The sequence below is a fragment of the Arvicola amphibius genome, chromosome 10, assembly GCF_903992535.2.
Source record: "Arvicola amphibius chromosome 10, mArvAmp1.2, whole genome shotgun sequence".
Classification (NCBI taxonomy): domain Eukaryota; kingdom Metazoa; phylum Chordata; class Mammalia; order Rodentia; family Cricetidae; genus Arvicola; species Arvicola amphibius.
In genome coordinates, this window is record NC_052056.1 from 79,694,028 (window position 1) to 79,718,473 (window position 24,446).

General features: G+C 48.5%; 1 protein-coding gene across 4 annotated transcripts in view; it reads right to left on the minus strand.

The window, feature by feature from the left end:
- Window positions 1–6,371: 6,371 nt before the first annotated feature.
- Acad10 (acyl-CoA dehydrogenase family member 10) overlaps window positions 6,372–24,446 on the minus strand; it is a 41,246-nt gene continuing 23,171 nt past the window's right edge. The window contains exons 9-22 of one of the 4 annotated variants that reach the window (XM_038345496.1): window positions 23,026–23,207; window positions 21,130–21,280; window positions 18,636–18,781; window positions 17,417–17,590; window positions 16,185–16,588; window positions 15,097–15,237; window positions 14,602–14,739; window positions 14,415–14,505; window positions 11,316–11,474; window positions 9,959–10,131; window positions 7,849–7,992; window positions 7,368–7,445; window positions 6,800–6,966; window positions 6,372–6,557 (exon numbers count right to left, since the gene is read on the minus strand). In XM_038345496.1, coding sequence (XP_038201424.1) covers window positions 6,527–6,557; window positions 6,800–6,966; window positions 7,368–7,445; window positions 7,849–7,992; window positions 9,959–10,131; window positions 11,316–11,474; window positions 14,415–14,505; window positions 14,602–14,739; window positions 15,097–15,237; window positions 16,185–16,588; window positions 17,417–17,590; window positions 18,636–18,781; window positions 21,130–21,280; window positions 23,026–23,207 — 2,179 coding nt within the window. In that variant the 3' untranslated portion in view covers window positions 6,372–6,526. Of the gene's footprint in view, window positions 6,599–6,773; window positions 6,967–7,367; window positions 7,446–7,848; window positions 7,993–9,958; window positions 10,132–11,315; window positions 11,475–14,414; window positions 14,506–14,601; window positions 14,740–15,096; window positions 15,238–16,184; window positions 16,589–17,416; window positions 17,591–18,635; window positions 18,782–21,129; window positions 21,281–23,025; window positions 23,208–24,446 lie in introns of all 4 variants that reach the window. The other 3 variants (XM_038345497.1, XM_038345499.1, XM_038345498.1) reach the window with 3 other exon arrangements.

Below are 24,446 nucleotides of genomic sequence, written 5' to 3' on the forward strand. Positions count from 1 at the left end.
CTTAGCTTGGAAGTATCACAAATCAAGAATGCATTGAAAGTTTACTTTCTTGTGGTGGATACCCCATAATCTCAGCATTGAGGAAGTGGGGTCAGGAGGATCAGGAGTTCAAGGTCAACCTGGGCTACATAAAGAGTTCCAGATTATCCTGGGCTACAGAGATGCTATCTCAAACAAACAAATGAGTTCAAAACACCTAGCCTGCAACACATCACAGTTTAGCTATTAGACTGTGCTATGTGCTGTCTATGTCCAGCCATCATGACTGGGTTGATTGGGAGCCCAGTTTGCTGAGCATCTTGAGGGAGGATTATAGTTAGCCAGGGAAAAAATTCATGTTCAAAAAGTCTATAGCCTGGGCAGCAGTGGTAAGCACACACCTTTGATCCCAACACTCAAGAGCAGAGGCGAGGCAGGCGGATCTCTGGTGGCCCAGGTGCCACCACACCCTTACGCTCTTCCGCTACTGTTTATTATCAGATACTGTGAGTAGATGTTCTGATAGCCAGCCTCTATCGCTTTAATATGCATGGTTTTTGGTTTTTCTGCCTTCCAAGTGCTGGGATTAAAGGCCTGCTCCACCATACCTGGTTTAATATGCATTTCTAAGGAGTGAGATTGAATGTCTTTGTTTGCAGCCATGCATTTGTGTGTGTGTGTTCACACATACTTGTAAACACTGCCCGTCAGTGTGGCGTCTTTTCTATCACTTATCATTTCTTACTGGCAAATGCCCTTAAGTAGACCTCCTGTTTATCTGTTTACATACCAGTGTAACACCATTTTTGTTGATTGCCAGTAGTTTGACCTTTTTGTTTGTTTCCTTGTTTATTTATTTTGAGCCCGGGTTCTCCTGCCCCTTCTCTGGAGAGCTGGGACTATAATTATGGCTACCACACTACACTGGTTTCTGTACTAAGGGTAAAGCTCAGGACTTTCATGGATGTTAGGGAAGCACTCTATCCTCTGAGCCACACCCCCAACCCTATTTTATTTTTTTTACATGGACAAAGTGGCTTTATTAGAGAAATCCAGGATTACATAGGATTTTGGAGCAAGCATTTAGCCTTTCTCCTTGCCGAAGGAGGGCACATCATTGCCTTAGCTTGGTCACACTGCACCCAATTGGCTTGGAGCCTCTTTTGCCTGTTTAGTCACTTCTGCCTCTTCAAGCTTGTGCCAGGGAACCATGGACTTACTTTTAGAATGTAATCAGTTACTTCCAGCATGGTCAGGGCCTCGACCCAACACTGGCCTAGGTGGCATGCCAGGCAGAAGAAAAACGATGTTCTGGGGCAATGTCCTCCAGTGAGACCACACAGACTTTGATCTGGGTAAAGGGCTCCTGGCCAGGCACCTTGAAGGCATGTAATTCCTGGGCATGGACAAACAGCGCAGGCTGGTGACTGGTGGGACACAGGTACCACCACTGTGCAGAAGTCCCTCCTTTAACCCAGCACAGAGAGGCAGGACTGTGGCTTAAAGGCTAGCCTGGGCTATAGAGAGAGATTCTGTTTCAAAAAGGCAAACTTTGGAACCAAACAAAACAGAAAGGCTCTCATTCTGGGTTAAGGGATGTAACTCAGAAGTAGAGCACTTACCTAGCATGCTGGATACCCTACAAATCGTCAAAATTTAGCCAGCAGGCTACATTCATTTTCCTCTCTCTGCTCTTGACTGTGGACATGATGTGGTTCAGCTGCCTCAAGCTCCTGCCACTGTGACATTTCTGTTATGAAGGACTCTAACCTGGAATTGTAACCCAAATTAAGCCTTTTCTTCCATAAGGTTTTTTTATGGGGAGGGGAGAGGGTGTTTATCACAGCAACAAAAATGAACAAGGTTTTTTGTGGCTCAGTCATCTAATGTTGACAGTTCTAATGTAATACTAGATAATGTCTGATGTAACACCCACACTATATTTCTTTTTTTTTAAAGATTTATTTATTTTATGTATATGAGTGCTCTATGTGCATGTACACCTGCATGCCAGATCAATCAGGATCCAACTATAGATGGTTGTGAGCCACCATGTGGTTGCTGGAAACTGAACTCAGGACCTCTGGAAGAGCAGCTGATGCTCTTAACCGCTAAACCATCTCTCCAGCCCCCAATACTATATTTCTTTCTTTTTTTTTTTTTTTTTTTTTTTTTTTGGTTTTTCGAGACAGGGTTTCTCTGCAGCTTTTTTAGAGCCTGGCCTGGAACTAGCTCTTGTAGACCAGGCTGGCCTCGAACTCACAGAGATCCGCCTGCCTCTGCCTCCCGAGTGCTGGGATTAAAGGCATGCGCCACCACCGCCCGGCTTCCAATACTATATTTCTATCTGACTGTACTGGTGTTTCTTTTCCCCTCTTCATTTCCTGGTGCTGTATATCAAACCCAGGACCTTATGTTAGTGCCACATCCCCAGCCCCTGGCATTGGGAAAATTGTCTCACTATACAGCCCAAACTGGCCTTGAACTTGCTAGGCTCCTCGGAGGCCCCTGCCTCCCAGGAACTGGAACAGAGTATGTGTGCTCCACATCAGATCTTCCTTGAGTCTTTCCCTTTGCTTTCTCATTCCTCAATCTTTAATCTGATTTTTAAAATAAAACAAACCTGCTCCTCTCTGATCCTTTCTTCTGTGTAGGCTCTGGACCAATTATTAGTAAAGGCCCTGGCACAAGCTCATCCACCATGCTGAGACTTTGGTACAGGCACCGGGGATACTTCCTCTAAGACAATGCACACCTGCTCTACTGTCTCAAAACCAAACAGCTAGGTGGTGGTGGCTCATGCCTTTAATCCAGGAGGCAGAGGCAGAGGGATCTCTGTGAATAGGGCAGCCTGGTCTACACAGAGAAACCCTACGGGGGTGGGAGGGGGAACCAAACATACACACACACACACACACACACACACACACACACAAAAACAAACTGGCAGCCACTGAGGGTTTCCTCAGAGTCACTGAACAGGGAGACAAAATATTGATTATTCAGTCTCCCCCTGGAGAGTAAGGACAGATTTTCCCCACATCTAGTGAAGTTAGGTTGAGGATTCAGCAACATTCAAACCAAAACACAAGGTCACTAGAAGGAAAAACTTGCTCTGCAGCCCTGTCGCTCTCTTGGTCTGCACACAAACTTGTGATGCACTGCTGACTCTTGCATGCAAGCAGCCCACACGGCCACTGCCTGTGCCCAGAGCTCTGAACCCCTCAGGTAGACAGAGCCCCAACCCTAGGCTATTGATCTCTGAGACAGAAGCATCAGGAGAGCAAACTCCTTGGCTATAAGGCAGGTCACCAGCTTCATCTTCCTTCGTGTGAGTGGCCAGATGCTCACAGGAAGCCCTTAAATGAAGGAGGAAGCAGTCCAGAAACTTCTCAACTGAGCTGCTGGCTGTATGGCCTTGGGAAGCTATCTGACCTAAGTCTAAGTCTCAGTCTCCTTATCGGTGGCGGTGGCGTGGGCAGGGGGAGTATCCGGTTGTCCTCAGAGCTGAGAAGAGCGTGTACCAGCCGCCTCCTGTGCTCCAGGAACCAGCAGCACTCACAGTCCACCAGCTGGGGCCCCTGGCCTGGGAGATCCAGCGTCTGCCTTGCTCAGGCTTCTCCAAAGGGCACGAGGGGAGCGAGCATGACTGGAAGGCCTCATACCAACTCATGCTTCAGAATCCAGCTGGACCCCAGGATGATGCTTCGTGGTTAAGCTTGAGAAGTATTGTGGTCCAGGCAGCTCGGGGCTGATAAAATTCCTCAGGTCTGGTATCCCACTAGAGCACAGCGACTTCTCTTTCCTGCCACTGCTTGGGATTGAACTCATGGACACACTAGACAAACACCGTGCTACTGAAATCCACCCTGCAGCCAAGCCCCTTCCTCTCTGGCCTCTTCCTGACTATAGCCATGCAGGAGTTGACCCCACACAGAGCAAGCTCATAACTATGCATTGTTCCACTTGATCCTCAACCCCAGGAGCTCTGTCCTCTCCACTTTTCAAATGAAGAAAACCCAGGGCCACGAGAAGGAAAATTCCTTCCCAAACCCAGTTGAATTTGGGACACTGGAACTCAGAACTAAGATGCTTTCCCTGACCCAACTCTGGCCAGGCAGGCTCTCTGGGCCCACTTCTCCAGCTTGGCCTAGAAACACTGTATTTGCACATGCCACACAAAGAGACTGCAGTCAACACTGACAGCTCCTAGCAGCTCGAGGCCTCATCATCAGGATGAACACAGGTCCCTTAAAGTGCTTTCTGCCTGGACATGTTCTGCGGCCAGGGAAGCTCCTGCTTGTTGCAAACAACACTGAAGACAGGCAGAGTCCCCTTCTCCTGTGTCTTAATGTCATTAGGACAGCCTGGAAGCCCAGATGGCCAACTACACGTCCTACATTTGCTTAAACCCCATTTCTGCAGAAGTTAGCATTTTCACCTCACATTGACCCCTCCCCCATTCACGTGACCAGATAAGACCAGCTGGCTCCATCGCATCTGGTTGTAGAGGCAGGGCAGTTGTCTGAGCCATCTACCTCACTTCCTTTTCCCTATTCTGTCTAGCCCACCCACCTAAGGGCTGGCCAAGGCAGTTTCTTTATTAAAACAGAAGAACTCTCCCACATCAGCTCACAACCAGCTGTAATGAGATCCAGTGCCCTCTTCTGGCCTGCAGGCAGAACTCTGTGTACATATAAATAAATCTTAAAAAAAAAAAGAGTCATTTACTCTGAGTGTGTGTGTGTTTCATATGTGCAGATGCATGTGTCCACATGTGTGTGGAGGCCGGACAATGTCTAGTGTAATTCTTCAGAACCTGACCATCTAGATTTTTGAGACAGGGCCTAGAACTGACCAAGCAGGCAGAAGTGGTTGGTTGGTGAGTCACAGAGACCCTCCTGTCACTACCCTCCCAGAGATCACACTCAGCTTTCCATGTGGGCTTTGGAGCACAAAGTCAGGAGCTTATTCTTGTGCAGCCAGCTCTTTCCCAGCCCTGCTTTCTTCCCAGCCCTGGCAGGGTCTTTTACAAACCCACATTGGGATTTGTGTAGATAGTTCAGTAGTTAAGACCATATGCCCTGAGTTCAATTCCCAATAACCACATGGGGGCTCACAACCATCTATAATGAGATCTGGTGTCCTCTTCTGTCCTCCAAGAATACATGCAGGCTGAACACTGTATACATAATAAATATTCTAAAAAATTTTTTTTAAAGACTATATGCTTGCACATGTGGGTGCATCCAGGCCTTGAAGCAGCGAATCTGAGAGAGATGTGGGGTCAGGTCATGCCTTAGCATGGCAGTAGAGCAAGGTTATTCTCAAGGAAGTCACGATATAGTGATGAGGCGAGCAGGCCTGCTTTTCATCCCGCCCGGCTCCCGCAAGGCTAGCTTAGCCCTAGAAATAATAACACAGAAACTGTATTCATTTAAACACTGCCTGGCCCATTAATTCTAGCCTCTTACATCTTGATTAACCCATTTCTATTAATCTGTGTTTACCACAAAGTTGTGGCTTACCTGGAAGATTATAACCATCTTGGGTCGGAGAGCCACGTCTGCCTGTCTCTGCTTTCTTCCTCCCACAATTCTGTTCTGTCTTCCCTGCCTACCTATGTTCTGACCTATCAGGCCAAGCAGTTTTCTTTATTAATTAACCAATGAAAGCAACAGATAGACAGAAGACCCTCCTACATCATTGAGAGACATTCTTAGGGCCCATGATATGCCATGTCATGACACTTCCTTTTTACAAACCCCTCTATTTCTGGCATGAAACAGAGGTGGGGCTCAGGTTGCGGAATCTACCAGTGTGCTGGCACTATGCTAACACTGAACAGTGGGCACTTCATCCATCTTCCTTCAGTAACTGTTCCTCAGATGTGTCCCTAGCTCATGTGCGGACCCAGCACACCTGTGAAAGCCATTCAGGAGCCTGTTGTGACTGTGCACTTGGCAGTGCATGTCCAGGCTGTGCATCAGGCCCATCAGGGGAAGCAGGTACCCTGAGGTCAGGTTTACAGTACAGCATGTGATGGTGCCAGCCAAACTTGTTGCCCGAAGATGGGCTGTGCTGCATCTTAATGCCAAGTCTTCCTAAAACAGCTTCTTCTTTTCTGGTCTCATGGGGCCTCTGTTCCTGTCTGTCTCCCCCGTGCCACACATGACTGCTGACAGGCAGCAGAGTGGCAGTCAATGGGGCTCTCACTCAGGTGCCATGGTTCCTCTGGTGAAGTTTTCTGGAGCAGGATAACTGGTGGTGAGGGGTGTGAAGAAGACGTGGGGAGAATCGGGAGCCATGGCACCCGTGTCCCACGGGGCCCCAGCATACGGGGCCAGTGTAGGGGAAGCAGCATAGTTGTGAGGAAGCCACTGACACCTGAGTCACAGGGCTGTGGGAGCTTTTATTCCCATGTCTGTCATGTGACACAGGAAGTACACAAACTCTTTGTGTCCCTGACGTGGGCACTCTAGTTGTCACAGAATGGTTTCATTCCAGTTGCAGGGAGCATCTGCTGTGGTTCATGCCGTCTGCCTTCCTAGACGCCCCGAGAAGGAACCCCATCACCTCTGGAGAGAACAGAGCACACAGGTGTCCAGATTCCTACAGCCTGGAAAAGGGGACCATGACGTCAACTCTGAGGAACACAAGACCAGCCCCCCAGGCCTGGACCCAAATGTTCTTCCTCCATGCTTAAAACACAAACCCACAGGCTATCCAGAAACGGTAGTCAGCATGACCGCCCCACACTGAGGTGCTGGACACCATAGAAGAAGCACACATACCTGGCTGTCCCAAGGACAGAACCTACACTCTGGGCGCTGCTGGCTCCTGCAGCCTGCTGTGATTCCTCAGTTCCATCTTCGCCACGGTCAGCCGGTGGACCTCATCTGGGCCATCAGCAAAGCGCAGGGCTCGGGCCCAGGCCAAGAAAGGAGCCAGAGGGTAGTCGCTGCTCAGGCCCGCTGCTCCGAAGGCCTGCCAGACACATGGCAGGGAGGAGAAGAAGGCCTGGGTGAGTTCTAAAAGTGACATCCTGCTCAGAACACCTGGTGACAAGTATCTCACCAGGGGATGTCCTGTGACACCTGTGAGTTCAGACTTCTCATGGGGACACAGCCACCCTCTGGATGCCTGAGTCACCAAGAAGGTTGCTTCTGCTACCAAGAAAGTTCTGTGTGAGACCAGGTGTCAGGATGTGGAAGGAGGAACCCTGCAGAGTCGGGACACTGGGTGTGAGCAGCAGCAGCGGAGCCCAAGGCCAGCTACTTACAAGCTAACACTCACTGTCTCGGACTAGGGAAGGAGGGAGGCCCCTGTACACTTCGTTTGAAGAGTAAAGCACAGGTACAGAGGGAGGACAGTCCAGGGTGGCTCACCTGGATAGCGCGGTCAATGACTTGATAGGCCATGGATGGGGCTACCATTTTGATCATGGCAATCTCCAAAGCTGCAGCCTACAGGAGAAGGTAGAGTTAGAAGAACGGAGTCAACATGTACCATGCCCAGCCGCTACTGGCAATGGGTCATGTCGTTCTGGGAACAACCCCCTGTGTTGGCTAATGCCGTATTTGGACTAGGCCTGTGAGGTCCCTTGTCCCCAGCTCTCTCCTCCGTCACCCACATCCCCCACCAACACGCTGTAGGAGTACAGGGGCCACCAGACCTCCCTTTCTCAAATCAGGAAGGTTCCCAGTTGGTAAACGAAAGTTCCCTGTCCCTGGCCTTTTCTGGAGTGGATAGATGGCCAGAGTTCAAGAGAACAATAGCAGTCATCAGTGTCTGAGAACTAAGCAAGAAGAGAAGGGCCCACTGCGGTGTCACCCCAGGGTGACCTCTGTGACCGGGGACGCCTCCCACCTTGTTTCCTGCCACATCCATGAGGTGCGCAGCTTTCAGCACCAGCAGCCGTGCCTGCTCGATGTCCACACGTGACCGGGCAATGTCTGCCAGGATGGTGCCATGCTCCACAAGGGGCTTCCCGAAGGCAGTGCGGGACATCACCTACAGATACCAGAGAGATTAGGCTGAGGAGCTGGGCATAGGGGACCTGCAAAGGAGGGGAGAGCAGAAGCAGGAGCTGGCTGGCGGCAGCGTCTGTAAATAGGCAATAATGCTCACCACAGATGCCGCACCTATACAGAGCATCCTCAAAGGCTGATGGACTGACTACAGCTACAGTAACCCCGGAGAGCTTGCAGTGCTGCAGGTCCAGAGCCAGGATCTTGGGCTGTCTTGGGGCCTCAATAGCCATTTATTGCCCACTGCAGTGTTAATTAACATCTGTGACTAATCCTTTTGGAATGTGAAGCACTCTCCCTCCCACGAACCCAAAAGCTAAGAATGTCATCAGATGGTACCAGAGACCACAAGGATCAAACTTAGGTTATCAACATTATTGACAGCAGATACCTTTACCTGCTGGGCCAACTCACTGTCCTCCCCCCATTTTAAAAAAAAAAAAAAAACAGTCATAGTCCACACAGTGTTGTGTAGCCTCTTTCCATTGGTTCATTTGAGACAGGTCTCTCCAGTAGTTCCAGGTGTCCTGGAACTTGCTAAGTAGACTATACTGGCCTTGAACTCATAGAGATCTGTCTGTCTCTCTCTACAGAGAGCTGGGATTCAAGGTATATGCCATGACACTTTTCCCTTCCAGTCTGCTTTTAAAACATATAACTTAGGGGCATTGTGAGTGTCCCTAAATTATATGTTTTTGTTTTTTGTTTTTTTGTTTTTTCGAGACAGAGTTTCTCTGTACCTTTTGGAGCCTGTCCTGGAACTAGCTCTTGTAGACCAGGCCGGCCTCGAACTCATAGAGATCCGTCTGCCTCTGCCTCCCAAGTCCTGGGACTAAAGGCGTGCCCAACACCACCCGGCTCTAGATTATATGTTTAAAAAATAGCTTCTATCCCAAGAAGCTACTTTCCACCCAGGCATGGTATGGTGCAATTGAGTCCCAACAAGGTCATCCTTGTGTACATGGAGAGATCCAGGCCAGCATGGGCTGTATGTGGACCTGGGCTATGAGAGGGGATGTGGCAAAAAGTCTGGTGACCTTTGTGCCATCTTTGTGGCTGGAGACCACACCAGAACCTCATCCTGACAGAATCTACCCCAGACCCTGATATAAGCTTGTCATGGGGACTTTACAGAGTTTCAGTGTAGTCTCTCCCCATCTCTATTTAGCTTACTTTGTTCCTCGGAGATTATGCATGCTTTTCTGTGTACACAGGATTGCATTTATCATCACCAGAATAAGTTTTCACCAAATTATGCTGTGCTTCAAGATACCTAAAATAAACCATTTGGGGGTCAGCCTCCTGAAGTCGGGCTGAACTGAACTGCTTTCTTGACTCCTGCAGATCTTCACTCTGCTGTCCTGATAGTCACAGAGACCCCTATACTATATAGGTCTCCAGCTGTTAAGGGGCCCATGGCAAATGACTTTCATTGTTTGAGACAGTGCTCTGTTATGGAATCTAGGTGACTCTGGAAGTTACAACAATCTTTCTGCCTTAGTTTTCTGAGTGCTGGAATAAGATACCATGCTGGCTTCAGATTGTATATTCTGACCACACTGGACAAGGAGGGTAATATGTACTGGGCCAGGTGCTGTGACCCCAGGGCACAGAGACAGACAACTCAGGATCTCCCTGGGGTCTGAGTTTTAACAATGTGCTGGAAGCATGGATAGCTCTTGGCTACTCATATCCTGTGGGCATTGGAACCTCACCTTCAGCTACCATAAAGCCTGCCTGGCCTTTCCTTCTGGCCACTTGGACAAAGAGGTGGCCACTCCACTCTGGAAGTCAGCTGTGGCCAAAGTAGAGCAGATGCAAAGTAGGGACCACAGATCCTGGATGTGAACATCATTCTGTAAGGTCTGTTTTCAGATGGGCACCAGTGTTTTTGAAGCTCCCAGACAGCAATAGTGGCTGTTGGTCACTGTGGGCACTAGGGAACTCACGCGTGTCTTCATGAGTGACAGGGCCCTCTCTGAATACCCGATCAGCCTCATGCAGTGATGAATCCGGCCAGGCCCGAGCCTGCCCTGTGCGATCTCAAAGCCTCGACCAGGGCCTAGGACTATGTTCTCTTTTGGCACACGCACATCCTTGAACCGCACTTCGCCATGGCCCCCTGAAAGATGAAAATACATTTTTCTTGGATGTGTTTATTCTTCTCTTCAGTTAGGGCTACGTGTTCCTAGACCTTAGCCTTCTAACTGTGTCACAGCTAAGAAGGGGACAGGCAACCCAGAAACAAGGGAAGAGAATTGTTTTCAGAAAAAAAAAAGTTATTCTGCCATTCCTTATGGGTTTTCTTCTTTTTCTTTCTTTTCTTTTCTTTTTTTTTTTTTTGGGGGGGGTGCTTTTTTGAGATAGGGTTTCTCTGTGTAACTTTGGAGCCTGTCCTGGAACTCGCTCTGTAGACTGGGTTGGCCTCGAACTCAGAGATCTGCTTGCCTCTGCTCTGTCTCCCGAGTACTGGGATTAAAGGTGTGCACCAACACGGCCCAGCTCCTTATGCTTTTCAAGACAGAGTTTCTCTGCATAGCCATAGCTGTCCTAGAACTCACTATGTAGACCAGGCTGGCCTTAAACAGATATTTGCCTGCCTCTGACTCCAGAGAGCTGGGACTAAACCACTGCCCAGCTTCTGCCATTTTCATAAAAAGTTTTGTATATCAAATTTACTGCTGAGTGTGTGTCTATGTCTGCACATAGGCACAGTGAATTTGGAGGTCAGAAAACAGCGTTCAGGAGTCAGGTCTCTTCTACCATGTAGATCCTATCAGGCTTGGCAGTAAGACTCTTTCCCTCCTGAGCCACTCACTGGCCACAGTTATTGACACATTTAGGAAAAACAGCAGAATCAGATGTCACCTTTTCCCACGTGGGTGACAAGGGCTGAACTCAGGTCATCAGGCTTGGTAGAAGTACCTTTCAGGCCGTGTGGTTAAAATATGATGCAGGCCAGAACATCTGTGTGATGCCAGAAGTGAGGGTGTGAATGCTGTCAGCAGGGAAGGCTCTCTCCTCACACAGGTGAGGGACTCAACTGGGGCTGTGACCTGCACCTGCTGCCCTGGCCCTCTGCCGGACCTCATCTTCTGAGATTAGAAGAGGAAAGGCAAGCATAAACACCCACAGGCAGTCTGCCGAGCAGTTCAAGCTCCTTAGAAAATAAAGGGCTAGGCCCAGTCTTACTGATGCTATCAGATCCTTGGCAAGTGGAAAATTCTGAACAGAACAAGCACTCCCCCAAACTGCTGCCCATATACTAGAGCCACACTCAGGGTGACTGACCCTGGGAGGTCTAACCTGGGGGATCCTCCAACCCATACACTGACAAAGGCCGGATGATATTGATTCCTGGAGTATCCATGGGAACCAAGATTATAGACTGCTGCTGGTGCCTCGGGGCCTGTGGGTCTGTTTTTCCCATAAACACACAGAGTTTGCAGCGTGGATCCAGGATGCCTGCCAGGAGAGAAGAGAGAGCATTCTGTTGGTGCATGCCAAGGCCAGTGAGCATCTAACCACAGGAAGCCCTAAAGCAAAGCTAGGACACTGATAGATACACAGGATCGGAGAATCACGTGCAGGCTCCAGGCCAGAGAGAACTTATTGCACTGAGAATGAGACCCAGCACTGTAGGAACAATGTTTTAACTGTATGTAGGTTTCGTCTGCATGTTGTGAGTGCAGTGCCCAAAGACGCCAGAAGAGGGAGTCAGACTTAGAACTAGAGTCATAGACTGTTGTGAGTCACCATGTGGGTGCTGGTAATCAAGTCCTGGTTCTCTTGCAAGAGTAGCTAGTGTGGGTAACTACTTCAGTCCTCTCTTCAGTGCCTCTCTTCAGTCCCATAAAAAAAAATTAAAAACCATCATGTTAGACTTGAAGAAATAGAAACAAAACCCAAGTTGGCTGCTATAAGCATCTTCTCTAGCTTGCTGAGGTCTAGCTGAGGAAATGGGTTATGTGATGAGATGTCTACTATGGATGGTACAAAACAGACAGCTCACAAGTTTAACCATAGCGAAGCAGCAAAGATAGAACTGGCTGCAAAAGACTTTGAAGAGAGGACACTGTTAGGAATTTTTCCTAACGCGAGCTCTCTGCCGACACAAAATTCCCAATCAAGCCAGATCAAAACAAGCCAAATTAAGAAATATCCAGGTTTAATAGGATTCCTGCACTCTTGGGTGGCCCCGAGGGGGAACTGGGAGGAAGGAAAAGAGACCAGTGTTCCTCTTTTGGGAGTTCATTTAAATACTCTGTGGGAGTGGTCCTGACCCCAATACAACTCTCAGGCCTGGGGGGCTGGGGTCTACGCTCCCACCCTCTAGTGGACCCTGGTGGTTGTTAGGCCCAGGACAATAGTACTCCTGGAAACACCCAGAAGACAACTGAACTGCCGGTTGTCAAGCTTCCACGCTGGTGCCTGCCGCAGGACTCGGAGACTTAAGACTCCAAGACAGATCTGTGCTTCCAGTGGGCTGCTGTTGTGCTTTCTGGGAGGCTGTCCTCATTGAGAATACCTGCTGTGTACTCTCCATGTCAAAGTGTGCCAAACACGCCAAAGACACCCAGCTAGCACACTGCATGAACTGAGTGAGTGCCTCAGAACCCACATGATGGAGGGAGGGACTAGAGAGGAGGCTCAGGATGGAACACTTGACCAGAGCAGGAAATAAAACAGAATCTACTGTGCAGGAAACACTTCATCATTCCCACTGCTCCCCTTCTTCTTCTCTGTCCCCTCTCCTCCCATCCCTTCTCTGAATATTAGATCTTAGCACATGGTCAAAAGGTGCGGTGCTAAGAGTCTGGCTGAGCAAGCAGAGGACAGGATGGGTGCCATCAGAGCCTCCATGAGTTATAAATGTTACAAATGTGCAGATGTAGAGAAAGTTGAATATCACAGGTAACAAGTGTCAAGAGTTCACTTCATAACAATTATAATAAAATTCAAAACAGTTATTTTACATGTGCGTTTTGCCTAAATGTATGAATGTGCATCACATGCATGCCTATCCCAGAGGAAGTCAGACCACTTGGAATTGGAGTTACAAACCACTGTGAGCCACAATGCGGGTGCTGGGAACTAACCCACGCTCTCTGTAATAATAAGTGCTCTTAATCCCCAAGCCATCTCTGTGGGTCACTTCCTACAAATCACAATGAAGTTGGTGCAGGGGCCCACACCTGTAACTCCAGCACTTGGGAGACAGAGGCAGGTGGATCTCTGTGAGTTCGAGGCCAGCCTGATCTGTGTAAGGAATTCCAGGTCAGCCAGATCTACACAGAGTCCCTATCTCAAGTAAACGAGCAAAAGAATTACATAGAAACCTGTTGAAATTTTCTGGACCATGCAGCATTTGGATTTGTTGTAGTTTAATTTTTTTTAGATTTATTTATCATGTATACAGCATTCTGCCTGCATGTATGCCTGCATACCAGGAGAGAGCACCAGATTTTATCATAGATGGTTGTGAGCCACCATGTGGTTGCTGGGAATTGAACTCAGAACCTCTGAAAGAGCAGCCAGTGCTCTTAACCTCTGAGCCATCTCTCCAGCCCCCTTAATTTTGTTTCTTAAGACAGTATCTCATGTAGCCCAGGCTGGCCTTGGACTCATACATGACCAAGCATGACATCCCCACATTTGTATTATCCTCTGCCTCTACATCAAATTACAGTTTGTGCAACCCCACATCTAACATTATATATTTTATAATATATATAAAAATATATGGATTTTTGAAAAATACATAAATTTGATTCAGGTGTGGTGGCGCAAACCTGTAACCAAACACTTGGAAGGTAGAGGCCTGAGGATGGGGAGTTCATGGCCAGGTTCAGCTACATAGCAAGTCTGAGGTCAGCACAAGCTACATGATACCTTTTCTCCCCCACACCCCGCACCCCTGTTCTGTCTGTCTCTGTCTCTCTCACATGTAAATTTCTCATTGACAGACAAAAAAATCTACAAACTGCTGCTTCCTCCCCACAGCCTGCCCTGTTGTCCCCATTAATACTAGACACAGGTCTTGGAATCCAGCAAATGCTGAAGCCTGTTTGCTACCCGCCAGCTGCTGCAGCCTTAGGTAAATGACTGGTCTCCCTGAGTCCTAGTTTCCTCCTGTGAAATGGGATGGATGGGTCATCAGCTCTGTGAGCTGAGGGACAGAGAGGCACTTGGAAGCCTCTGAGAAACAACACCTGTGACCTCACAGCAAAGGGAAGCCACCAGGAAGACTCCCAGGTGAAAGAGGCTGGCAGGGGCGGCAGAGCTGCCTGCAGGGGCACATAGCCACAGGTGTGCGCATCTGGTGCCACCTAGAGGGCTCACAACACATCTCACCCTGCTCATCTGCACAGACTGAAAAGCTGAAAACGATGTTCAGTCACGTACCTGTGATCCACCACTTGTGACCATTTATGACATAGGAGCCATCTTCCTCTCTGATGGAAGCCTCAATATTGGAGGCATCTGAGGAGGCCACCTGCACAGGAGCACATTCTGGTCAGAGTCCTTATGGACATACATTCCTCAGGAGCAGAGACCGGGCCCCGCCAAAGGGGACATATGAAGACAGTACCTGGGGCTCCGTCATGGCGAAGCAGGAGCGGATCCTGCCCTCCAGCAGGGGCACCAGCCAGCGGGCCTTCTGTTCCTCAGTGCCATACCGCACCAGGAGCTCCATGTTCCCCGTATCCGGGGCAGAGCAATTGAATATCTGAAGAGAAGAAACTTGTCAGCCAGTGCCCCCCACACTGGACTGGACTCCTTCCATTGACCCCTCACAACTCATGAAGGCCCTTCCTCTCCCCCCGAGAAGGCTCACACACACCTGAAGTCAATCGCAAATGCCCTGGAACCCCCTTGGATCAGTTGTTTGAAGTAGAGGAGACTGGAGCCAGAGGCTGGAAGCCCCCACAGTCCACATCCCTGGGTGGGTTTCCCTGCTGGGCCGATTGTTACTTGCCTTCCTTTCCCATGTGATGTTCAAGTCATATGGTACCCCTAGATCTGACTTTCCACACAGGCCATGTGGGGACATGTTCTCACACACTGAGGGAACTGGAGACTGTACCTCAGGAGCATACAGGGACATGCCCATGACTTCACAAAGATGTGCATACTCCATGTTAGTCAGTCCTGCTCCATATTTTTTCTCAGGATCTGTCTCCAAGGGTAGGAAAAGGTTCCAAAGCCCCTCAGCCTTGGCTTTCTCCTGGCAGGGGAAAAAGGAGAGCCATAATCACTGGATCTTATCTTTAAAACAAAACAATATTTATTTTAAAAAAAGTTGAGCAGGGAGTGGTAGCACCCATCCTTAACCCCAGCACTTGGGAGGCAGAGGCATGTGGATCTCTTGAGTTCGAGATGGTCTCAAACTGGTGCAGGTGTTGAATTCCAGGCCAGTCACAGATGCATAGAGAGAGACCCTATCTCAACAACACATAGCAAGCAAAACAAAACAATGTAAGGATGTATGTGTGCATGCATATGAATGCAGAGGCCCATGGAGGCTAGAGGTGTGGTTTTGGAACCACTGGAGCTGGAGTTACAGGTGGTTGTGAGCCACCTGATGTGGGTCCTCCGCAGTAGCAGTATGCTCTCTTAACATCTGAGCCATCTCTCCAGCTGTGACCACATCTTATCTTCTCCAGTGGAACAGAAAGGGGAGAAGAAGGCACAGTCAGAGATACGCATACGTCCAAAGCATGACAAGCCAGAGACACTGCAGCAGCTAAAGCGAGGTTAGCACTGGCACGGCACAATCGCTCAGCTCCCGGATTCTGATACGGTCTCTAACAATAAACTTTGTGACCTTGTGCCTTACTTCTCAAATCTGTGTGACAGATGCCACCTGACCTGATTAGTCTCTCTACACCACAGACTATATTACTCGATTTTGTGACAGGGTCTCAACTAGTTGAAGTTGGCCTGAACTTTGCATCCTCCTGACTCCACTTCCCTAGTGCTGGGATCAAAGGAGAAGCACTTTGCTTGGCTTGCCATTCTCCCTTCTCCCCACAGATACTTGGCCTTGACAGAATAAAACATGATTAATCAGCAGCTGTCTCTTTTAGGGATGGGAAAGCAAGGCGATGCCACTCAGTCCCCCTGCTTCTTTCCTCACTGGAGAGGGTCAGCCATGTTGACAAGCTTGCTTACCTTGAGGTCTTCTATCAGTGGGGAAGGGCTCCACCTATCGGCTGAGGCCTGGTGTCTCTGCAGCTCCAGCTCCAGGGGGTACAGATTCTGTTTCATAAACTGCAACAGCCGATCATACAACTTTCTGACCCGAGGAGAGAGGCCCTCTGGAGAGATGATCAGGCCTCCCTTTGTCTCCTGAGAAGGGGCTGCAGCAGCTGCTACAGTGCTGGAACTCCTCACACCTGCTGGAGCTATCTGGGGCCGCGACCCAGCCCATGCGTGGTGGGATCTCACTAGTGGTTTGGAGGCTGGCATCTCCTTGAAAACCCGGAAGCCTTCTTTGATGGCAAAGTCCCATGCCAGCTCAGCCATGAACTCAGGGAACTTCCCGCTTTGTTCGGCTATTGCCGAGCTTGCCTGTCCTATGCAAAATGGAAGGAGAACTGGTTATTCCTAACCAGCCTTCCTGGTGATGTGAGCCAGTGACATAGACAATATTCTGAGGACAGCCACTATCACTGGCTGAGCACCTGTTCCGTCCATACTGGGGCCTGGGCCCTGCACTCCCAAGCAGCACTGTCAGAATCTGAACTTGGAGGACAAGGAAACCGAGTCTGGAGAGGAAGGCAAGCTCCCAGAGAACTAGAAATCAGAGGTCAGATGTCCCCTGCTGCTTGCCATTCCTTTTCCCAAAGAAACTAAACTTTGGTGGCACAGACCTTTATCCCAGCACTTAGGAGTTAGAGGCAGGTGAATCTCTGAGTTCAAGATCAGGCTGGAACACAACAAGAGCCAGGACAGTCAGGGCTACACAGAGAAACCCTGTCCCCAAAACAAACAAAAATAAAAAAAACAAAAAGAACAAGAAGCAATTTTAGTGACACCCTTAAGTCACGTGTGCAGCACTTGAGACCAGTAAGAAGTCCTACAGGATCCTAGAGTAGCCCTTCTGAGAAAAGGCCATGGCCAGTCTAGGCACCATTCTCTCAGTGATCACAGAGCACACTAGCATTTTCCTCTGCTTTTTTATTTTTTAAACTTTCAGACAGGGCCTCTTGGAGCCCTCAACATGTAGCTACGGATGATCTTGAGGTCTCTGTCCTCCTACCTCCACCTTACAAGTGTGTGCCCCCACATCTGCCTATATACATACACATTTTTATGATGGTTTAGAAAATTAAACCTTACATCATTCTGGCTAAACCTGACTCCTTAAAGCCTCTGTGACCCTCAGGCTGGCCAACACTTACCTGTGAGTGACCGCTTATAGACTCCCTGTAGTATTGCAGCCACACGGAAAAATGAGAAAGCCATGTAGAAGTTACAGTTCTTGATGGGTGGGATGCCCATTTGAAGACAGTACATCCTGAAGTACTCCTCCATTGTTGGAATGCCCAGCTGTGTCACATCCATGTCCCTGAACCCTGAGATAAGAGACAGACTGTCCTTAAGTGGTTGGCACCTACACTCCCCTAGCAAACATGTATTCTGAAAGCCACTATGCTCCTGAACCGCTTTACAGCTGTGTGGCTCCTTGTGCTAGCCGATGACCTGAGAGGAGCATGAAGCTCCTATTTTACACATTTTTCTCTCAAGGTTTCGAACCAAATTAACAGTAAACAAAGGAATGTAGCTTCTGATTACTCCCGGCCCACAGCTCTCAGAGAGATGCCATCCTAAACCAGACATTTGATGACAAACAGTCCTAGAGGAGGTGGTCATTGGTTTTGGTCACTTAGTCACTGAATCAAAGCATTGTTTCAGTAACAGACTGGGTGTGATGACACATGCCTGTAATCCCAGCACGGGGAAGTGGAGGTAGGACTGGCAGGAGTTTGAAGCCAGCCTCAGTGTCACAGAGTTTAAGGACAGTCAGCCACGAGAGCCAGTCTCAGAGAAGATAACTCAGAAATAAAAGACAAAGATAGATACACACACAGAATGGAAGATGTATGTTGAGCCTGGGCATATCAGCAAGAACCTGTCCAGATACAACATCAAATACAAGCTGGCGATACAGCTCAGTGCTAGAGTGTCAGCTAGCATGCACAAGGACCAAGACTCAACCCCCAGTACAAAAGAAATGGGGGGGACTGGAGAGATGGCTCAGCGGTTAAGAGCATTGCCTGCTCTTCCAAAGGTCCTGAGTTCAATTCCCAGCTGGTGGCTTACAACCATCTGAAATGAGATCTGATGCCCTCTTCTGGCCTGCAGGCAGACACACAGACAGAATATTGTATACATAATAAATAAATAAATATTAAAAAAAGAATAACATTTCTTAAAAAAGAAGAAATGGAAAGGAAAGAAAGAAAAAATGCACTATGGGTGAAGGGAGATATATCCCATTCCCACCCCACATGCCAGTGATACGGTATTCAAACTACTTGCACCTCACTTTTGCCCAGCCCAGTCACCGCCACTCCAGCCAGTGCGTGCCACAGTGCTGGCCACTTAACTGGCTCCTACCTCTCAGAATGGGAAAGCTGGACGGCAGGTAGTGAAGCAGGCAGCTGTAGGCCACATCGGCAAAGGGATCCCCTAAGGTAGAAAGTTCCCAGTCCAGGACAGCGAGCACCTCTGCCTTTTCAGGATGGAATATTAGGTTATCCAGCCTGAGGAGCCACAGAAGGAATGGAGATAGCTGAGAAGACTCCATCCGCCCCCCAGGCCCACCCTCCACCAGCCTGTATGCTAAGCCTTGGCCAGTCTCTAAGGCTCCTGGGTCCTCACTACCAGCTGGCTTCAGCCAGTCAGCAGCACCAGCGGGGATGTTTATTTAATTGTTCTCCACTACCAAGGCCACTGCTCTCGCCAGGAGCCCTCTCTGAAGTTACCCCTTCTAGATTCACACCCTTCCTGTGATGGCACTAAAGCAAGCCTGCAGATTCTTTGACACACTTGCCACCAATTCTTCACTCTAGGAAACAGCTGGCCTCTAATAAATGTCAAGTGGAGGAAGTGATGCTGAGGGTTTCCAGGGTGGTGGAGGTCAGTGAAGGTCATAGCTTCTTTAGCACACTCGAGCTACCAGGGACATCTCGTTACCCAAGGGCCACCATACTAAGGAAACACAAAGCCACAGAGAATGGCCTGAGGAGTCCAGCCACAGCCAGAGAGCCACCCTGGTGGAAGTGTGCTGTCCTGTCCTGGCTGTCAGCGAAGAGGCCTTGGTGAAGTCTGCCATGCAGTAGGTACAGTAGCGCATGCTGGCCCAGGTAAGTCAGCTGGTTAGGAATGGCACTGTGGCTCCAGTCTGTCCAGTGGGCTCCGAACCACACTGCACTCCTTTTAAACCATCCAGGAGCCTCTGAGTCCTTCTGATTCCTGACTGGACACTGATGCAGGCTTGATTAAAATAAATGGAAGGGGCTGGAGAGGGGGCTCAGTGCTTATGAGCATGTACTGGGTCCCAGCACCTGGTGAACTTTGGTTCACAACCACCAGTTTCAGGATCTAATCCCTTCTGGACTCCATGGGTACCTGTTCTTCACCTGCGCACATAGACACTTCATTAAAAGTAACTAAATCTTAAAAAAAAAACCAAGCATTCAACAGTACAGGGAATGGCACACAACCCCATGTGCCAGCTTCCTCACAGAAGCCACACCTGCTGCCTGGCTGCTTTTTCTTGAATGTCTGACACACACACACTTCAGGCTCATCTAATGGCCTCCACCCTCACCCCCACCTTCCTTGAACGTGGTCCACATTTGTCTCACACTTTTCTGTCTCTCTTAGCTATGCACACTTAAAATCTACAGGTGGCATTCTCTCTATCCTTGGTAAATTTGTATAAATATCACACGTATTTATCTTTTCTCCTCAGTATGATCCCTTCAGACTTATTTAGGTTGACTCATGTAGAGTCAATCAGTTTATTTTATCTGCTAAGCAGAATCCCAATACACCACGGAACCACATGATTTACCATGTGCTACAAGCAACAGCAGGCTGGCATCTTTGCCAAGACTCTCTTGAGGTACCAGGCTGTGCTAAGGTGGACTGATGGCTGTGGCAGTCTCGCTTTGTCTGCTTTACTGGCTTTAAGCTTTCAAAACCAGCAGTTTCTGTTCCTGCCTCCTGCAAGGTGCCCTCTTCCATACAGCGGCAGGCGGAACTCTTTGATGGTAAGTGTTAGCTCTAAGGGGAGCACACGCTAAGACCAGAGGAGCTTTTCTGGTGATTTCTTCAGGCTTGGCCCCTGCTGAGAGGCCTTTAGACCGCTGCTGGTCTCCTGCCTGCTCTCATACTTAGTCACATATGTGGACACTTTAGGAGTGGCAAAGGCCAAGGCCGTAAAACAAGTATGGCTAGTAGTTACCTGTTACTACTCTTCCTACCAAAGAGGTTCGCATGGGGAGGAGTGCTCTAGAGTCCTAGGTAGAGGATAATTAAACAAATGCATGAAGAATTGGCAAGAAAATCATCAAGTGGATAGGGGATGAATAAGATGTGCCTCAAGAGCAAAGTCCAGGGCAGCCATGGAAGGTCAGCGGGACACCCGGCAGGATGGCAGGTGTGCTGAGTTCTAGTGAAGGTACAGCTCTAGACACAACCCAGGAAACCACGTCCACTCCCTCACCTCATTCTGTCTGGGCTCAAGGTCAACACCCGAGGCTGACTTCACAATATTTCCCCACCCAGCATGGCTCCTTCTCCCCAAAGGCACACGAGACAGTGTCTGCAAGCAGCTCTGGTGGCCACAGCTTGGGTGACAGGCTGCTATTGACATTAGAAAGCAAAACCCAGGGATGACACTTGACCTCCTAAGAGGTGAGGCCACCCACGGCATAGGACTGTCACAGTGTTGACACTAAGAAGCCCTGACATAAAGGAAACACTCTGAAGGGATGATTCCCATCTGTAATATGAACCAAGACCACAGGCTTAATCTTCCCCTGCATGGGCCTTGCCCATAAGTTTCCGCTTGGGTTACCCAGCCCCCTGGAGCTGTGTCTACCTGAAGTCGCCATGCACCACTGTGGTTCTCTGTTGCTTGGGAATGTGCAGTGGCAGCCACTGGATAAGCCTCTCCATTGCTGGGATGCTGCTGGTTTCCACTGCTCGGTACTGCTTGGTCCAGGTTTGCACCTGGCGAAGAATATAGTCCCCTGAGGGCAAGAGGGTTAGGATATGGCATGCTGTTCCAACAGCCTTCAGTGCTCAATACCTAAGTTCAGCAGAGCCGTGAAAACGTCAGCAGCTCTGTGCCAGTGCCCTGTGTCTGAACTTGTTCCTGTGACGGGAAAGTCCTATGTGAAACTCCTGTCATCCTGGAAGCCACGGTCAAGGCACTATCCCTCCACAACAAATCTTCAAGCCTAACCCCTAACCCTCTTTGAAGGTTTGTGAGCTTTCAAACAGGCAAGGTTAAGTTTAACAGTGGTAGGCTAAGAGCATGGATCTGGACTCTAATTCTGCCACCATCCAACCCTACCTAACCCTGCTGGGCCTTACTTTCCTCACAGTGATCGGGTCTTCCCAGAGCTGAGGGAAGGATACAACACATAAAGTTGAGCCTGGCACGGTAGCGCACACCTTTAATCCCAGCACTCAGGAAGCAGAGGCAGGCGGATCTCTGAGTTTGAGGCTAACCTGGTCTCCAGAATGAGTTCTAGGTTATCCAGAGTTATGCAGAGAAACCTGTCTCAAAAAGTCAAATAAATAAATAAAATAATATTAAAGCACATAAAATTGAGGTGGGAAGATAAGTTCAGCTTGGCAGCTTAGTAAGGCTCCTGACACAGCAACAGAACTCTCTCTCTCTCTCTCTCTCTCTCTCTCTCTCTCTCTCTCTCTCTCTCTCTCTCCCCCTCTTTCTTCCTTTTTTAAAGGCTGGGCAGTGGTGGCAATGCTTTTAATCCCAGCACTCAGAAGGCTGAGGCAGGAGGATCACTGTTGAGTTTGTGGCCACCCTGGTCTACAGAGTGAGTTCCAGGACAGCCAGGGCTACACAGTGAAACCCTGTCTTGAAAAGCCAGAAAAACAAAAACAAAACAAAACAAACAAACAAACAAAAAACCAATAACCTTACATGCCTCAAAAGAGGCCAAGTATGGTGGTATACCCTGTGATACCAGCACTTGGGAAGTATAAGCAGGAAAATCAGGAGTTCAAAGTCATCCTTAACTACATTTCTAGTTCAAGGCCAACGAGGGGGTAATATTAGACTCTTCTCAAATAAAATTTTATTTGTTTATTTGTTTGGTTTTCAAGATAGAGTTTATCTATAGCCCTGGTTGTCCGGGAACTTGCTCTGTAGACTAGGCTATCCAGAGATCAGCCTGCCTCTGCCTCCCAACTGCTAGAATTAAAGAATTGTAACACCACTACCTGGCTCAAATAAAATAAAAAAATTTTTTTTAAGTAAGAAAAGGCCAGGCGGTGGTGGTACACCCCTTTAATCCCAGCACTCGGGAGGTAGAGGCAGGTGGATCTCTGAGAGTTCGAGGCCAACCTGGTCTACAAGAACTAGTTTCAGGACAGACTCCAAAACTACAGTGAAACCCTGTCTCAAAAAACAAAACAAAACAAAAAAGTAATAAAAGAAGGAAGAGATGGAAGGAGGAAGTATATCTTAAATACTATGTTCGGCATTGGAGAGAAAGAAAGGATTAAACAGTTTAGTAACAAAAAAAGTGGCAAGGAGAACAGAATCCTTAATTAAGCCCTTAAATAAGCCTATGATGTGGCTTATCCAAGGATGAAATGAGTGGTAAACAGAACCAGTTATGATTAGCCTGGGTTTAGAAGAGGGGCAGGGCTGTGTGTCAGCACCCCAACCACTGAGCCCCCAACAGCAGAGCTTCGCTTTGTGAGAGGAACTGTCGGTGGAGGATGGGCTGCCCCTACACACCTTGCTTCCCAAAGCTGTCCAGGCCCGTGGCCTGCAGGTCCACACTGTGAATTCTGCACAGGACTTGATTCATGGCAGCATATATGGCTTGCCGCTGGCTGGGCTCCAAGCCTGGCAGGGAGGGGTCTTTGTAGATGATGCCCGGGCAGTACTCCATCAAGTAGAAGGGGGTTCCGATGATGCTGGCAGGGACACAGATGGAGGTGGGCATTTCAGTGACTGTCAGCAGTGGAGCCCCTCAGTTTCTGTGAGGAGAATTTGGGAGGGGGCAGAGCTCCTTTGCCTCTAAGTGCAGAGAACTGAGAGTGCTCATCACCTCTCCCCACCATGCCCACCCAGGTGTGCAGACAGTCAGTATCCTCTCGCTTCTCTTTGGTCCATGTGGAGAAACCACTGAAGAGGTTTTTTAAATTCAGTTTTCAAATTTATTTTTAATTTATTTATATTTTATGTGCTTTGGTGTTTTGCTTGCATCTATGTCTGTGTGAAGGTTACAGACATTTGTAAGCTGCCATGTGGGTGCCTGGAATTGAACCCGGCCGGGTCCTCTGGAAGAACAGCCAGTACTCTTAACCACTGAGATATCTCTCCAGCACCACTGAAGAGGTTTTAATGTGATAAGTATAAGACCAAATTGTTGAAAGAGGAGGAGTTCTGGAGTCATTCAGAACCAGCTTTAAGTACCACTTCTGTCCTTGACTCAGCTGTGTATCCCAAGGAGACTTCCTATACAAATGTTTTCATTTTTCATTTGGATCTTTTGAGACAGGGTCTCACTGCATAGCATTGGATGTCTTTGAACTCCAGATCCTCCTGTCAGAAGAGATGGTTGGACTCCCTGGGTCTGGAGTTACACGTGGTTCCTATTCTCTTTTTCATCTGTTAAAATTATTCAGTTTTAAAACAAAGAGAACAAATACACAGAGGTCCTGGTCTAGATCTACTCATACAAGGGCAGCTATTCGACATTCCTCCTTGTTCCTGACGCTATCTGCACCCTTACTTAAAGGCACTGAAGGCACATGTACCACCTTGTGGTGTGTAGTGATATTTCATTTGTATTTTCATAATAGAGTTTGCCTGAGATTAGAAAGCAAAACAGCCACACTAGTTAGCCATAGAGGCCAGGCGGTGGTGGTGCACGCCTTTAATCCCAGCATTAGAGAGGAATGTAAGGCAGAATGAGACAGGAACTCACTCTTTTTTAGTCTGAAGATTTCATAAAGCTAAGAGCTCTCTAGTGACTTGGCTGCTTTATTTTTCTGATCCTCAGAATGAACCCCAATATCTGTCTCTGAGTTTTTCTTATTTGTGCTACAATGGTGTTCAGGTAATTTGCTATCATGTTATTTTTTAAAATTTATTTTTATTGCATGTGCATTCATGTTTTGTCTGTATGTATATCTGTGTGAAGGTGTCAG